Genomic DNA, 17,155 nt, shown 5'->3' with positions numbered 1-17,155 from the left:
TTTTTTGCATTTCTTTTCCATGGGGATTTTCTTGATCCCTGTCTCCTGTACAATGTCACGAACCTCTGTCCATAGTGAAGTCAAGTGGGCCTTAGAAAGCATCACTACGAACAAAGCTAGTGGAGGTGATGGAATTCCAGTTGAGCTATTTCAAATCCTCAAAGGTGATGCTGTGAAAGTGCTGCACTCAATATGCCAGCAAATTTGGACAACTCAGCAGTGGCCACAGAACTGGAAAAGGTCAGTTTTCGTTCCAATCCCAAAGAAAGGCAGTGCCAAACAATGCTCAAACTACCGCACAATTGCACTCATCTCACACGCTAGTAAAGTAATGCTCAAAATTCTCCAAGCCAGGCTTCAGCAATACGTGAACCGTGAACTTCCAGATGTTCAAGCTGGTTTTAGAAAAGGCAGAGGAACCAGAGATCAAATTACCAATATCCGCTGGATCATCGAAAAAGCAAGAGAGTTCCAGAAAAACATCTATTTCTGCTTTATTGACTATGCCAAAGCCTTTGACTGTGTGGATCACAATAAACTGTGGAAAATTCTGAAAGAGATGGGAATACCAGACCATCTGACCTGTCTCTTGAGAAACCTGTATGCAGGTCAGGAAGCAACAGTTAGAACTGGACATGGAACAACAGACTGGTTCCAAATAGGAAAAGGAGTACGTCAAGGCTGTATATTGTCACCCTGCTTATTTAACTTATATGCAGAGTACATCATGAGAAACGCTGGGCTGGAAGAAACACAAGCTGGAATCAAGATTGCCGGGAGAAATATCAATAACCTCAGATATGCGGATGACACCACCCTTATGGCGGAGAGTGAAGAAGAACTAAAGAGCCTCTTGATGAAGGTGAAGAAGGAGAGTGAAAAAGTTGGCTTAAAGCTCCACGTTCAGAAAACCAAGATCATGGCATGTGGTCCCATCACTCCATGGGAAATAGATGGGGAAACAGTGGGAACAGTGTCAGACTTTACTTTTTTGGGCTCCAAAATCACTGCTGATGGTGACTGCAGCCATGAAATTAAAAGACGCTTACTCCTTGGAAGGAAGGTTATGACCAACCTAGATAGCATGTTTAAAAGCAGAGACATTACTTTGCCAACAAAAGTCCGTCTAGTCAAGGCTATGGTTTTTCCAGTGGTCATGTATGGATGTGAGAGTTGGACGGTGAAGAAAGCTGAGCGCTGCAGAATTGATGCTTTTGAACTGTGGTGTTGGAGAAGACTCTTGAGAGTCCCTTGGACTGCAAGGAGATCCAATCAACCCATCCTAAAAGAGATCAATCCTGGGTGTTCATTGGAAGGTATGATGTTGAAGCTGAAGCTCCAATACTTTGGCCACCTCATGCGAAGGGTTGACTCATTGGAAAAGACCCTAATGCTGGGTAGGATTGGGGGCGGGAGGAGAAGGGGACGACAGAGGATGAGATGGTTGGATGGCATCACCGACTCGATGAACATGGGTTTGGGTAGACTCTGGGAGTTGGTGATGGACAGAGAGGCCTGGCGTGCTGCAATTCATGGGGTCACAGAGAGTCGGACACGACTGAGCGACTGAACTGAACTGAATATCCCCAGGCTGGTAGCTCAACTGGTAAAGAATCTCCCTGCAGTGCAGGAGATCCTCACTTGATCCCTGGGTCGGGAAGATCCCCTGGAGAAGAGATAGGCTACTCACTCCAGTCTTCTTGGGTTTCCCTGGTGGCTCAGATGGTAAAGAATCCACCTGCAATGCGGGAGTCCTGGGTTTGATCCCTGGGTTGCGAAGATCCTCTGGAGGAGGGCATGGCAACCCCCTCCAATGTTCTTGCCTAGAGAATCCCATGGACAAAGGAGCCTGGCGGGCTACAGTCCATGGCTTGCAAAGAGTTGGACATGACTGAGTGACTAAGTGACTAAGCACAACACACCAGACACAGTGTATACTTAGGGCCCGATCAGTACAGCGGAGTAGTTGACGAGCATAGACTATGAGATGAGTGGTGGGTTTAGGTCCCAGCTGACTGGCTCTATGGCCCTTTCTCCTATTTCCACAGCAGTAAAATAGGATAATAGTAGTTGCTACCTCATAGGGTTATTGTGAGGATGAAATATTAATATGTTAACATATTAATATGTTAACTATATATATATATATGACAGTGTCGAGAACATTGAAAGCACTCTAAAAGTGTACTTGCTATTACCTTAATACTTCTACATTTCAAAGGTCTTTGTGATAGTTTCAGACATTTGCCTGATTTCATGTCATTCTCACTAGAAAGTGATTGTTCTTTATTCATTCTGTGCTGAAGAGGGAACATTCCTGGGGTTGAAGTGCTGTTCTACTGTTTTCTCACTGTTCTATTGAGTCTGCTTTTCATCCCACTCAATCAGTCATTTCTTCACAGGCACCTTTAAGCCATTTGTCTATTTTATGAGTGCTTTTTAATTAAAAACTTAAAACTGTGTAATAATTTTATAATTCATAAATCCATTTAACTAGTCACTTCGGAGACCACTGTTTCTAAAAGCCTGGGGCAGCTATTCATTTCCATGAGTGTATATTATTAAAGATGTTTAAAAGTTACAGGTGATGCAACTTTTTTAAACTTCAAAGTGCTTTTGTAATTGCAATGAAAAAAATGAACTCTTATCAGGGACTCTTGGAGATTGAGTATCTGACTGGTGAGAAAGCTGGTGTCCACAGGTTGATTTGTGTTTGTTAAGTACCGTTAATTCATCACAACTGCTTTTAATGTATAAGTGGACAAAGGAGCTGAGTGGGCTACAGTCCATGGGGTCACAAGATCTGGACACAATTTAGTGGCTAAACCACCACCAAGTTGAAAGGGGTGGGGATGTGCATTTTTTTCTTTTTTGAAAATGAACCCTTTTTTAAAAAAGTATAGTTGATTTACAATATTAGTTTCAGGTGTGCAACATAGTGATTCAATATTTTTATAGAATATACTGCATTTGAAGTTATTATAAAACAATGGCTGTATTTCCCTGTGCCATATGATATATCCTTGTTCCTTGATTATTTTATACATAGTAGTGTGTGTCTTTTAACCCCCTATTCTTGTCTTATCCCTCTCCCCTTCCCTTTCCCACTTGGTAGCCACCAGTTTTAGAAGCAGGCTTGGGGCTTCCCCTGGTGGCTCAGTGGTAAAGAGCCCACCTGCCAATGCAGGAGACACGGGTTCAATCCCTGATCTGGGGAGATCCCACATGCCATGGAACAACTAAGTCTGTGCACCACAACTATTGAACCTGTGCCCTAGAGCCCATGCTCCACAACAAAAGAAGCGAGTACAATGAGAAGCCTGTGCATGAGAACTAGAGAGTAGCCCCTGATCACAACTAGAGAAAACCTGCATGCAACAATAAAGAGCCAGCACAGCCAAAAGTAAAAAATAAATAAATGAATAAATAAAAATTTTTATAAAGGTTATAAAAGCAGGTTTACATCTGACCTTCTATATGTGTTCCTTCTGTGGCACCACAATTGTTTTTATTTAATGGAAATTATAAAAACATTAACGGTTCTTATTAACAACTTAATGACTTTTACTTATAACTACATATTTGTATAAAATACATATTTATACACACACAGCTCTTTACATCAAATCTTTATAGAATTATGAAATACTTTATAATAACTTCATTTTTGGTAGAGAAACCTACTTCTTCAGTCTGTCAGTTTATCTGCTGAAACCAAAAATACAATGCACATTGTTTGACATTTGTATGTAGCTAATCTTGAATACAGGCTTCCCTGATAGCTCAGTTGGTAAAGAATCCGCCTGCAATGCAGGAGACCCCAGTTCGATTCAGGAAGATGGCTGGAGAAGGGATAGCCTACCCACTGCACTATTCTTGGGCTTCCCTTGTGGCTTAGCTGGTGAAGAATCTGCCTACAATGCAGGAGGCCTAGGTTTGATCCCTGGTTTGGGGGATAGCCTACCTACTGCAGTATTCTTGGGCTTCCTTGTGGCTCAGCTGGTAAAAGAATCTGCCTGCGATTCGGGAGACCTAGGTTTGATCCCTCAGTTGGGAAGATCCCCTGGAGATGGGAAGGGCTACCCACTCCTGTTTATTTCCTCAAGGAGTCAATGTAAAAATGATGTTTGTCATTTCTTCCTATGGGTTTTTGAAAATAGAATAATGAACTGAGCATATTAACACATACATGCTAGTACTGTGTAAGTTATGACATATCTTTTCAGGATTCAGGAGACTTCATTCTGACAGAGCTTTATAAATTGCTTTTTTTTTCTCTAGGTGGTTGGTACTGGCTATTGCCATGGTACGTTTTTACATGGAAAAAGGAACACACAAAGGTTTATATAAAAGTATTCAGAAGACACTTAAATTTTTCCAGACATTTGCCTTGCTTGAGGTAAGTTTTCAACTATGCTTGTTTTTATATCGTATTTATTTGAAAATATGTCTGTTGGAGCGGAATCAGTCTTATTTTGCTGATTACTTACTCCCCATAGATTCACGTAAAACCAGTGGTGACAGGGATTTATTTTATGCTATTGACATGTGATTTTTTTGTTTGTTTGTTTGCTTACAGATAGTCCACTGTTTAATTGGTGAGTTTTTTTTTTTTATTTGATTTTTATGTTTGGCAGAGATTGCATTTGGGGCATTGGTTGACTTGTTTTTCTTTTTAAGGAATTGTACCTACTTCTGTGCTTGTGGCGGGGGTCCAAGTGAGTTCAAGAATCTTCATGGTGTGGCTCGTTACTCACAGTATAAAACCAGTAAGTGACACAACACTCCATCTACTTGAGCCAGCAAGAAAGCTTTCTTATTAACAGAAACCCAAAATATTAACCTGACTATATTTCAGGAAGCAGAACCCTTGGCCAAAGAAGGGTTGGGTTTGGATGTAAGTGGGATTGTACATTGACTTAGCGCATTCATAGAATGGCTTTGAAACACCAGCAAACCCCCCAATTGGCATTTTTATAGCCATAATATACTCTCCCCTGGAGTTTCGCAGTTCTTAAAATCAGTATTCCTCTGCTCAGTGTTATGTGGCAGCCTGGAGGGGGAGGGGAGTTTGGGAGAGAATGGATACGTTTATATGTATGGCTGAGTCGCTCTACTGTGCCTCTGAAACAACCGCAGCGCTGTTAATCGGCTATACTCCAGTATAAAATAAAAATTTTAAAAAATAAGTAAAATAAAATGAAGTAAAATGTTCCTATTCTGTCACATCGTGAAATGAGAATTTTCTTTTCTGTTGAGGTTGTGTGTATTGTGTTTGATTATGTAATTGAAGTTGTCAGTATAGACAGTTCCTTTTTCCTCATTTAGCATCGAGCATAGCTAGAGACACACAAAGTTAATCTAGCTCTGTAGCTCTGAATACTTGGAAAAGACTCAATTAAAAGTTAGAAGCGTTAAAGAACTTAGAGAAAAATAAGCTTGCTACTTATTGAAGCATGACAGGAGAGAGACTCGAGTCTAATTAATGGCTTAAAGCCTTTTAGACAAACACACACCATGTTTAGCATTTCAGGCCATGGGGCCTCTTAAATCCATGACAGAAGCATTTCCCACATGGGCCCTCCTGACCTTCATGACAGCCTCTGGAGCCTCCTGTCTACTTGAGGACAGCTCTCTGGCCTCCTCTCATTTCCTCAGATGCCTGACTTGTCCTGTCTGCTTGTGGTGACATATAACCTCCCTTCCATGGCCTGCTGGGCTCATGGCCTCCAGTCTGCACGGGGACAGATTGCTGACCTTCTGCCCTTTGCTGCTCTACACTTCAACCCTCTCGACTAGTATCTTTCACTCAGCTGACTCAGTCCACCTGGTCCCTAACCAGTGCCTGCCATACAGATGGCAGTGGACACACATGTACACATAGAAAATCAGGGCCTCATTCAGATTGCCTTGTCATTGAAGAGCAGGAGTCCAACAGATAAATAAAAGAAATCAATCAAATAAAAGAGACACTGTTCTGGACAGTGCATACTGGTTCTGAGAGGCTGATATTGTCCTGGGATGGTTGAGTTACTGGCTGGAGCAAAAGGGGACAGAGAGGACCTAGTAGAAATTCAACCATTCCTCTGTTAACGGCATATTTAAATCTGATGTTGGTAAAGACCTAGGTAATGGTGACTGCATTGAGTTGTCTGTATTGCATCTTTCTAACCCTAACTCTGCATTATAACAAAAGACACGTAGTAAATAATGGAAAAAAAAAAATCTTCATGGAGAAAGAAGTTCAACGAACCTGTGACTTTCTCTGTAATTCCGCAGATCCAGAATGAGGAGAGTGTGGTGCTCTTTCTGGTCGCGTGGACGGTGACAGAGATCACTCGCTACTCCTTCTACACATTCAGTCTTCTCGACCACTTGCCATACTTCATTAAATGGGCCAGGTGGCGATGATGTCTTGCAGTTTAGTTGCTCATGGTGCTGCGCATGCGTGTTTTGTGTGCTGAGCTAACACAGAAAATTAAAATATGTGTCTTAGCCATGTGTTGCTAGGAGGCTGCCGTTTTGGATATTAGCAGTTTATAACTTGCATTCTAAAAGCTTAATTTAATGACTAGGTAACAGTCATATTAACATATATCTTGAGTGAAAGCAGTGCCAGACAAATTATGTTAGTATCCTTAAGTAAATTCCGAATTGGTCATTCATTTTTCCTTGAAAGCAAGATATACATCTATGGAATTATATTAAACCAACTCTTGACCCAAAATACGGCATTTTGTCTGATTGACTAAAATTTTCTTTTTGACAGCTCACAAGCTCTTTATTCTACAAAACAAAGTTAGGAAAATAAACTAAAACACTAAAAGTAAACTATAAAACAGGTGAGCTTTAGAAACAAAATGGATATTAAAGAAATTATTGGAAACTTTCAGCGCCTAGAAATTTTTTTAACATGATAGACTTTCACTGAATTAAATACATAATGTTCTTGTAATTGCTAAAAGTGATCCTTACCTCAATCAGTCATTAACTTAATATTCAACCTATGTCATATCCACACTTTTAGTATCTTGTATATACAATGTCAGCTTTGTGTGTATATTAAATAGCAGAGACAGACAGTTTTTGAAAGTCATCCTTATTTGGAATTGTATTATTTGGAAGGAGGACAACATTTATATTTCAAGGGTTCTAAATATAGCTCTCCCAAAGCAACAGTTTTTAAAGTAAAAGATATTCTGTCCTTTTTAAAGTTTGCATTCTTGAGCAGCTGATATTTTACAAAGTTATTACAAAAACAAGACTGCTCTTTGGGGAACAAATCACAAACCAGCATAGATTTGTTCATTTCATTCTCTACATACTTATAATCAGAAATAACATAGATTTGTTCATTTCATTCTCTACATACTTATAATCAGAAATAACAGTAGTAATAATAACATACCCAGGTGTGAGGACAACAAAATCTCTGTCCTCTGCTGATGCAAGAGAAAAAAATAAAATGACTAACAGGTGTGAGAAATGCCGGATGGGGAGAAATGCAGGGAGGCTGTTAGGGTAAAGAGATGTCTGTCCCATATATGGCTATGTACTGGATTGGCCAAAAAGTTTGTTTGGGTTTTTGGCCAACCCAGTAGGTAGATAGATAGACAGACAATAGATAGATATTAATAGATAGATGAAGTGTGTTAGTTGCTTAGTTGTGTCTGACTCTTTGCAACCCCATGGACTGTAGCCCTCCAGGCTCCTCTGTCCATGGAATTCTCCAGGCATAAATACTGGAATGGGTAGCATTCCCTTCTCCAGGGGATCTTCCTGACCCAGGGATTGAACCCAGGTTTCCTGCATTGTAGGCAGAGCATCTTTACCATCTGAGCCACCAGGAAAGCCCTTAATAGATAGATAGATGTAGACATCATAAGGTAGGATAAAAGAGTTTGATGGTATCTTCAGTCTTTAAATTTTTAAAATTTAGCTACGAAAGTAGTATGTTTTCATTATAAAAAACAGTTTTTAGTCTATATAATGAACATTGAAAGTTCTGTTAGTATTCCTACCTGACCGCCCTGTCCTCCCCCTGGAGAAAGTTGGGACTTAACCATCCAGACTTTTCTTATTAACAATGGGAACACACAGATGTGAGCTTTTGAAAAATAAATGAACGACATGATACTTGATTTTTGTTTGTATATTGGAGCTCTTGTTTTCTTTTTTAAATTGGTACAGGTCCATTTAGAGCTTGGTCTCTGTCTCTTAATGCTGCATCATATTCCATAGGATGAATGACTCAGTTCTCTATTGCCAGAATTTAGATTACTTCTGGTTTTCTGATACTCTAAATACTGCTTTGTGATATCAAAACAATGCTATATCCATATTTCTGTTATTTTTTAAACAAACTCTGGTTTTGTACATAGCTAATATCAAGGTAATCCATATCTAGTGTCAGACTTGTTTTTGATTACCATATACTAAAAACCTAACACTTTTTCTTAAGAATAAAAACTTAAAATTGTCTATATTCCCCTTATCAAGGATAATCACTGTTAATTATACTATCAATATATATCCTTTCAAAATTTTTTATATTCTCTAGCTCTTTTTTTGTGGCTTACCATATTGTATATAAAGTGAATGAATGAATGCAAGTCACTCAGTCGTGTCTGACTCTGTGACCCCATGGACTCTACAGTCCATGGAATTCTCCAGGCCAGAATACTGGAGTGCGTAATGGTTTCCTTCTCCAGGGGATCTTCCCAACCCAGGAATCGAGCCAGGGTCTCCCACATTGCAGGCGGATTCTTTACCAGCTGAGCTACCAGGGAAGCCCTTGTATATAAAATAAGCCTTTAAAATTATAATTTGAGCTTAAACATTTTATGTGCTGAAGATTGCACTACCATTTATAAGCGTTTGGTTGGTTTTATTTTTCTTGTACCAGAAAATTTAATCACTCTAACAACTGGGCCTTTCACAAGATTAGCAGTTTGGAATGTGGCTGGATGCTAATCCCAGAATGTGACTCACTGCCATTTTGCATGACCTCAGTCTTTCAGACCCTCCAGCACCTTTGAAAATACTAATTCAAGATATAGTCTCATTTTATTTGCTATATTTATAAAATTTGTTTGTGGAAGGTAATGGTCTTTAATATTTTGTCTGCCTTTTAGAATGCATTTGCATGTCTTGAATTTCTGGAAAAGTTCAAAATTCTACCATTGCATGTTTAAATTTGCTGTCAGAAATCCTTTGTCAGTTGCCTTAATGGTAAACAGGTTTCTGTAAAATCTTTCAACTTTGAAATGCATATTTTAACATAATACATCACATCAGTTCATCATAATCATGAATAATTACATTTCATGTAAAAACTCATAAAGATCCCAAACACCTATAGGTATTTGCCCACCCCATTAAACTAACCTAAAATAGCATTTATATTCATGTTCAAGTGTTGAAGCCATTCTTAAATAAAACTTCACTTTAAAAATGGCTTCTTATTTATAAAGCATTGCCCTACTATGATGATTTGGATATTTGGATATGATTTGATTCTATTTATCTGTCAAAAGTGTTCCTAGAAAAGCTCACTGATAGATAAATGTATATTGTTATGTTTTCATACTGATTCTTTTTATTTTCAAAAATGCGTTCCCTTCAAAAATTTTCTGATGACAATTGGGAATCTGTAAGGCATCATATCTTTTTTGGAATATTAGTTAAATCTCTCATGCTGCTGTCAGAACTTAGAGAATTGGTGACATATAGCCTTTTTAAAGTGCAAATAAAGTCAAATAAATTATGTAATTTCTTCCCATTTCATTGAAAATAATTACTGTTTTTATGACTTTAACATACTTTATTCTGAGTGATTTTTTTTCAATTAAAGAACAGTCCTAGCCAAAAAAAGTCATCTGAGAGCCACATAAAGTTAAAAAAATACTTAAGTTTGAGTGTCTTACTTGAGAAAGGAATATAAAATGTTCAGTTATGTGCTTTTAAATTGAGATAGGAAAAGATTGATTTAAGTGATATACACAGAACAACACAAGGCTGATGAGAAAGGTGCCATGCGCAAGGCAAAGAGGGGGCATGCAGGGACTGTTGAAGAATCATTCTTCTTTCTTTACCAGTTCATCTATTTTGGCAAATAATTCTGCCTTCCTCTGTCATCTCTTATCTTTGCATACATATCCTTGGCACATAGAAGTAAGGCGACTTTTAAGTGTCTCCAAGCTCCTGCTGTATTCACACATTTGACTTCTCTTTACAAATATGTCTTAATCTCAACAAAATTATTAAAATCCAGATCAATTTGCTTGCTTTCATTTTCCACTAAAATTTTGACCTTAACTTCTGTGGTAACTATTATAGAGCAACTGACTTGGAGAAAACTGATTTTTTTTTTGACGGAGTAATGTTATTACCTGGGGTGCTTGAGGCTGTCCTGTTGGTCCACCAGTGGAGACTTCACAGGGTACCTCTAACTGTAGGCGGAAGTGACACCAGGCACTTGCAGGCCCAGTGTGTGTGAGAGGACGACCTGCAATCCAAATGAACAAACTGATTTGGATTTTGACTAGAGCTTTCTCAGCTCCATTTTAAGCAAGCTAACTATTCCTTTAATATGCAGATTCAGAAAATGACCTATCTTCCTTGTTTTATCATAAAAGCAATATTAGAAAATATGTTGGTTAGCAGTTATTGATGATGCTTCAGATGGATTTTATCAGTTTTCTAAAACAGGAGTTCCTTTTAATTAATAACCACAAAGGGTTTTCCGAATGCTTCCAAACAACTATTTTGGCAGTTTCAAAATTTAGATCTAAAATTAGGATCATAACTGGCCTTTTAAAAACATAGCATTGGATCAACAAATGGCTAGCTGCAGGGAAGAAAAATCAGTCAGTATGATTCCAGGTGTCCCAGCAGTTACTTTTACAATATCTTACAATGCTTATATTTACTTTACAATAGACTGTAATAAATACTTTATTATTTATCATACTTAAAAAACTGCATCAATCATTGACTTTAAAATGTATAATTATTTCAGTCCTATAAAGTAAGTTGACTTCTTACTTTATTAAGATCTTGCTGTTTAAAATGGGAACTACTAGAAGAAAAAAAAGTGATAATTAAATTACTAAGCAAATAATTAAAGTAGAAAAAATTAACCTTGTATGTGAGTTTAATATAAGTATATAGGAAGGAGAATTTTTAAGGTTAAATAAAGTAGCAGCAAAAGAATTATAAAACCCAGTAATTATTCTAGAAAAATAATTCTCAGATTTTTCTATCTCTAGATATAATTTTTTTATCATCTTATATCCTGTTGGAGTTGCTGGTGAACTTCTTACAATATACGCTGCCTTACCATATGTGAAGAAAACAGGAATGTTCTCCATAAGACTTCCCAATAAATACAATGTCTCTTTTGACTACTATTATTTTCTTCTTATAACCATGGCCTCATATATACCATGTAAGTATATATCTATTAGCACTCTGATGTAGCACATGCTGTAAAAGTGCTTTGAAAGATGTCAGAGATTGACATATATATACCATGATGTATGAAATAGATAACTAACCAGAACCTACTATACAGCACAGGAATTCTACTGTGCTCTGTGGTGACCTAAAGGGGAAGGAAATCCAAAAAAGAGGGGATATATGTGTACATATAGCTGATTCACTTTGCTATACAGTAGAAACAAGCACAATATTGTATTCTCCAGGCAAGAGTACTGGAGTGGGTTGCCATTTCCTTCTCCAGGGCATGAGAGTGAAAAGTGAAAGTGGAGTCGCTCAGTCGTGTCCGACTCAGTGACCCCATGGACTGCAGCCCGCCAGGCTCCTCAGTTCATGGGATTTTCCAGGCAAGAGTACTGGAGTGGGGTGCCATTGCCTTCTCCATATTGTAAAGTAACTTTACTCAAATTAAATTTTTTTATAAAAAGGGAGAAATAATGTCTTACAAATACATCAAAACCTCTGTTTAGTCCCATAATTTGAGATAATTGAAAGGCAAACTGTGAGAAAAAAAGGTAAATAAATTAACACACAAATGACTGCCTTCGCAAAATCATTTAAAAATAAGCTTAGTATGATTTATGTTTTTAAAGAAAAGATAAGCCTACAGTGAACTCTTTGAAAGCATTTAGAATTATGCATCTGAAGAGAAATATTTTATCCAAGGAAATCTGAGGTCATTTCTATTCATTCATTAAGCACATACTTAGAAAAAGTGTCCCAAAGTACTTTTTAGTCTTGTGTGTGTTTCCCTATGTACTAGAAAATAATGAATAATTTACTTTCTTAAGGTATTTCTAATAACTTAGCCTTTTCACTAATTTCTTCTCATCTTTCAATAGTTGCAATGAATTGATGAGACTCTATTCATTTCATTTAAATACAGAGTGGTGTATTTTTATGTCAGATTTTGATAATCACTAACAGGAAATGTGAAGATACAGCAAGACTGTTGTTTCCCTTGTCAATAAAATTAGAGACTCTGAGGTCAATGCAGGAGAAAAAAGAAATGAGGAACATTTATGGAATCTAAAATCATCATTGACACAGTATGAAATATTTCATTTAGAGAGGATGAACATAAAATTTGGCCCCTTCTTCGGGGCCTCCAACTTTTAAGTTTTTCTGAAGTGAAAATTGACTTGATGGTTGTATAGTGTTTTTATTTTTAGTTTAATTTGTTAGATTAATTTTTAATATTATTTGGACTATAATTCTTTTACAAGTTCGTGTTCATTTCTGCTGTATAACATTGTGAATCAGCCAGAAGTAATACATTTATAACCCCTCTTCTGGAGCCTCCCTCCCAGCCCCCAACCATTCCATCCATTTAGGTCATCACAGAGAACCAAGCTCAGCTCCCTGTGCTGTATAGCAACTAGCTATCTGGTTTACATATGGTGGTGTATACATGTCAGTGCTACTCTATCTGTCTCCCTCCTCCCTCCTCCTCTGTGACCCCAGTGACCCCAGTGTTCACCGCAGCACTATTTACAATAGCCAGGACATGGAAGCAGCCTGGATGTCCATTGACAAATGAATGGATAAAGCAGATGTGGTACATAAATACAATGGAATATTACTCAGCCATAAAAAGGAACAAAACTGGGTCATTTGTAGTGATGTGGATGAACCTAGAGCTTGTGATACAGAGCAAAGTAAGTCAGAAAGAGAAAACCAAATATTGTATATTAATATATATATATGTAGAGTCAGTGATACCAATGAACCTATTTGTGGGGCAGGAATAGAGAGAGATGCAGACATAGAGAACGGACTTGCCATATAATGTTTTTACTCCCTGATCTTCTCTCTTCTCAGTCCGACTCTCCTTTTCTCCACCAGAACCAGTTCAGGGGGGCTCAGGGATGCTGAGCCTACAATACTTGTTCCTTCCCCTGATTTTCCCAGCATCTAGTGAATGGCAGCACACTTGGCACAGAACCACACTTGCCCCCTGATACTTACAGGTTCAGGTCTTGAGTTCCCTTTTTCTTCACAGTCACTGAGGCATCTCTGTGAAAACCCAGGGTCCAAGAGATCATGGTTTGAAACCATGAAACCAGTAACTTGTAAGAGCGCATTTTCAGGTGTCCTGTGAAGACTGGCCTTTGCCAGTAGCAGCTTCTCAGGTTATCAGGCTGTCAGTTACCTGAGATCCCCCTCCTGCTGGAGGATCAGTCAGTCAGTAGGGGATGTTTTTCACCTGATGATTAGTATTAGTTTTGATGTTGTTGTTTAGTTGCTAAGTAATGTCTGACTCTTTTAAATGCTTTGCCAGTTACAAGTTTAAAAGTCTATTTTGAGCGCTTAGCACTCAAAACAAGTCTGATCTAATCAGGATGTTATAGACATATTTGCAAAACTTGGTCAGTTAGCTTTAAGTCTACATTGCCTGAATATATTTAGACTCTTAGATATAATATGATGGTTACATTTATGAAGGTGGATAGTACCTACTTAAATAAAAAGTAAAATCTTCATGCATTTTGGCTCCATTTGAGCTAAATTCTATAAGTGCTTATCCACAGTTCCCTGAGCAAAATATTCAGAGCTTGTTTTGTCATTAGATTCATTCATTTTGGTTATTCTGTTCATCATTTTCAGATATATTTTTACATTTGTATAATTTATAGCTGATGTTAATTAGCTCATCCACTAGCATTTACCCTATAATTTAAAGTACTGGTTCAAATTGACTCAAAATAATTCTCCACATTTGACAGGGTGGATAACCATTTGTTTAACATGTGCATTTGTGTATTTGTAGATAACAGACCACCCTTATGCCCAACCAGTAGGGGTTTTTGCTCTGGGCCCACACTGATTACTCTTCTACACAGGACCCCTTTCCTTCATATCACATCCTAGAAAGCTGGGACCATGGAATTTGCTACCCAGATGGCACTGGGCATGCATCCAGGGACTGCCTGGCTCTCTTCCCCAATCTGTTCTCCTGAGGATTAACTGCATCACCTGTGTGCACATCCCTGAGACTAAGGGGAAGCTATTTGGGAGGTGGATGGATGCAGCTGGGTTGCGTGGGGTTGGACATCCACACAGATGTTCCTGAAACCCCTCATGACATAGGACAGCTGGTAGAACACAGAGAAGGGGCCAGGTTTCTTTGTGCCGCACTGTTCTGGCACAGTATTCCTAAAAGTTATAGAAATCTTCTTTTTTCTTAATCGGAGTTTAGTTGCTTTACAATGTTGTGTTTCTGCTATACAGAAACAGCAGGTGAATCAGCTATACATATGCATATATCCTCTCTTTATCACCACAGAGCATTGAGTAGAGGTCCTTGTGCTATACAGGTGGTTCTCATTAATTACCTACTTTATACATAGTAGGGTATACATGTCAATCCCAGTCTCCCGATTCATCCCACACACCCCTTACCCCCCTCTTGGTGTCCATATGTTTGCTCTCTCTGTCTGTGTTTCAGCTTCTACTTTGCAAATAGGTTCATCTGTACCATTTTTCTAGATTGCACATATATGCGTTAATACATGATATTTGTTTTTCTCTTTCTGAATTACTTCACCCTGTATGACAGTCTCTAGGTCCATCCAGAGTTACAGAGTTCTCGATTCAAACATGGCCTTCCAGGTCATTATAAAGATATATTTAAGAAAATATTTAAGATTGCTAAAAAAACTGACAGTTTATGACATTAAAACATTTAGGCATGTGGTATAGGAGCCTCCATTTGTACCCTTACTCTGAGCCCTGTAACGATTAGGGCAGTAGCCATGGTGCATGACAGGCTTGCTCTCAAAGATCACCATGTTTGAGAGGCTGCAAGTATAAAACATTTCCAACAAAAGCTTACCTTCTTGTTTTCTTTTCTCCATTAAGTGTTTCCACAACTCTACTTTCATATGTTACGTCAGAGAAGAAAGGTGCTTCATGGAGAGGTGATTGTCGAAAAGGATGATTAAATGATCCCCACAAGGTGCTTTTTCCAGAATAACCAGGATTACTTGAGTCCAAGTTTTAATAACAAGAATAAACAACTTGATAAATATTGCGGGTTGTATTATTTCTTAAACTATAACTTGGGGCACGTGGTATTTGCCAACATTTGTCTTCAGATTGTGCCAGCTCCATTTGCTACAAGAACTCTATGCAAGTATTTAATATAAACTCCTGGGTAGGTGATGGTCATCAAAAAAAATAATTGGGTATATTACCTGGGGTGGGGGTGGGGCAAAAGCTTCAATAGTTTTTAAGTTTCACTAAGTAATTTTTGCTACATAGGTTCAAAGCTTTTTAAATCAATATTTAAAAATTAGTTTAATGATTTAATGTTATGATGCCTGCCAGTGATATTTGTGTGATATTTATAAATGAAACTAAATACAGAATTATAATAACTTGTTAATAATGTGTTGGCATTTCTTGAACCCAGGGTCTGTTTCTCTGAAGTATAACAGGTAGCATTTTTGATTAATAACAGTTTTTGGAAATGTGGACATAATTTGCTAGGATAAATCTTTTGATTTAGATAAAGTAGCCATGTAAAAGTCAAAAATATTCAAGAAAATGTCACAGTTGGAAAATTGTCTCTAGAAATGTGTTTAGGCCATTGAAATTACTGCTAAGCACATTTATTTTCATTTGAATTGACTACTCAAGGTCAGCCTTTCCAACTGTAAGGATTTTAACGGATTAGAAAGAATATAAGTGTATACCTAGTTTCACTTGTAAAAAGAAAAATGATAATATTGAGTCTGATGGTAACATTGGGTCTGTTAAATTGAGAACTCTGGCTGAAAAAGGCTGCTGTATACTGTGGGATCATCTAAGAAAATTCATCTTGTGATACACCTTTGTGGTACTTAGGTAACAGAAATTTTAGGATGTGATCTGAAATAGACTTATTTTATTCTGAATTTTGTTGACCAGTAAAAAGTCTTATAATACAGCTTCTGTCCACATGTTTAATAGAAAGATACACTGAAGGTAATCTAATCATGCTTTAATTCTTAAGTATATCCTTTAAAATTTTCCCCTCTAATATTAAGGTATATTGCTTTTTTTGACCTGTTTTAAAGAGAATTTTAAATATGTGACTTTAAAAGAAAAGGAATTTTTTGCTTGCTGTAGATGTGTTGGTATAATTTTGGCCTTAATTGTTCTGTATTGTTTCCATTTACAGTTGACATGTAACTTTTCACTTTTCAGAATTGCTTGTTTTGTGTTATCACTTCCTCTTCAAATGATTTCATGTGGAAATTTGTAGTTCAGAATAGTTTTGCAAACTTACATCTTAGATAACTTGATTTTTAAAAGGTGCTATTTCTTTTATTACATTTTAATATTTTCTCTGTAATATTAGGTTACTAATTTTCAAAAATGCTGATGTTCATTCTGTATTTATTTGACTTTGATTGTTTTTATCTTGAATTTTTATATGAAAGAAATTTTCAGGGACTTTTCCCCTTTGGTAACATAGTACAAAAAGTTCACATGTTTATCCTATTAGATGCCTGTCTTATGAAAAGTATTTTCAGTCTTCTTCCTAAAATTTGCATTAATTCACCTTGTATGCCTAACCAGCAGATTTAATACTCTTTTCTTTCCCCTTAAGTGATGGAATATCTTGAAGTAGAAATTGTGATCAACTTTAATAAAAATGCAATACATTGGA

General features: G+C 37.4%; 1 protein-coding gene across 3 annotated transcripts in view; it reads left to right on the top strand.

The window, feature by feature from the left end:
* Nucleotides 1-17,155, top strand: part of HACD1 (3-hydroxyacyl-CoA dehydratase 1) — a 25,309-nt gene extending 8,154 nt beyond the window's left edge. Inside the window, exons 2-7 of one of the 3 annotated variants that reach the window (XM_081553683.1) lie at nt 4,282-4,399; nt 4,580-4,598; nt 4,681-4,769; nt 6,280-6,401; nt 11,271-11,449; nt 15,361-17,155. In XM_081553683.1, the coding sequence (XP_081409809.1) occupies nt 4,282-4,399; nt 4,580-4,598; nt 4,681-4,769; nt 6,280-6,401; nt 11,271-11,449; nt 15,361-15,443 (610 nt within the window). In that variant the 3' untranslated portion in view covers nt 15,444-17,155. Of the gene's footprint in view, nt 1-4,281; nt 4,431-4,579; nt 4,599-4,680; nt 4,770-6,279; nt 6,402-11,270; nt 11,478-15,329 lie in introns of all 3 variants that reach the window. The other 2 variants (XM_081553682.1, XM_081553681.1) reach the window with 2 other exon arrangements.

This window comes from Giraffa tippelskirchi, chromosome 13 (assembly GCF_054371585.1).
Source record: "Giraffa tippelskirchi isolate mGirTip1 chromosome 13, T2T-mGirTip1v1.2.pri, whole genome shotgun sequence".
Classification (NCBI taxonomy): domain Eukaryota; kingdom Metazoa; phylum Chordata; class Mammalia; order Artiodactyla; family Giraffidae; genus Giraffa; species Giraffa tippelskirchi.
Note: the sequence above shows the minus strand (reverse complement) of the source record. Positions and strands in the feature narration are given on the sequence as shown.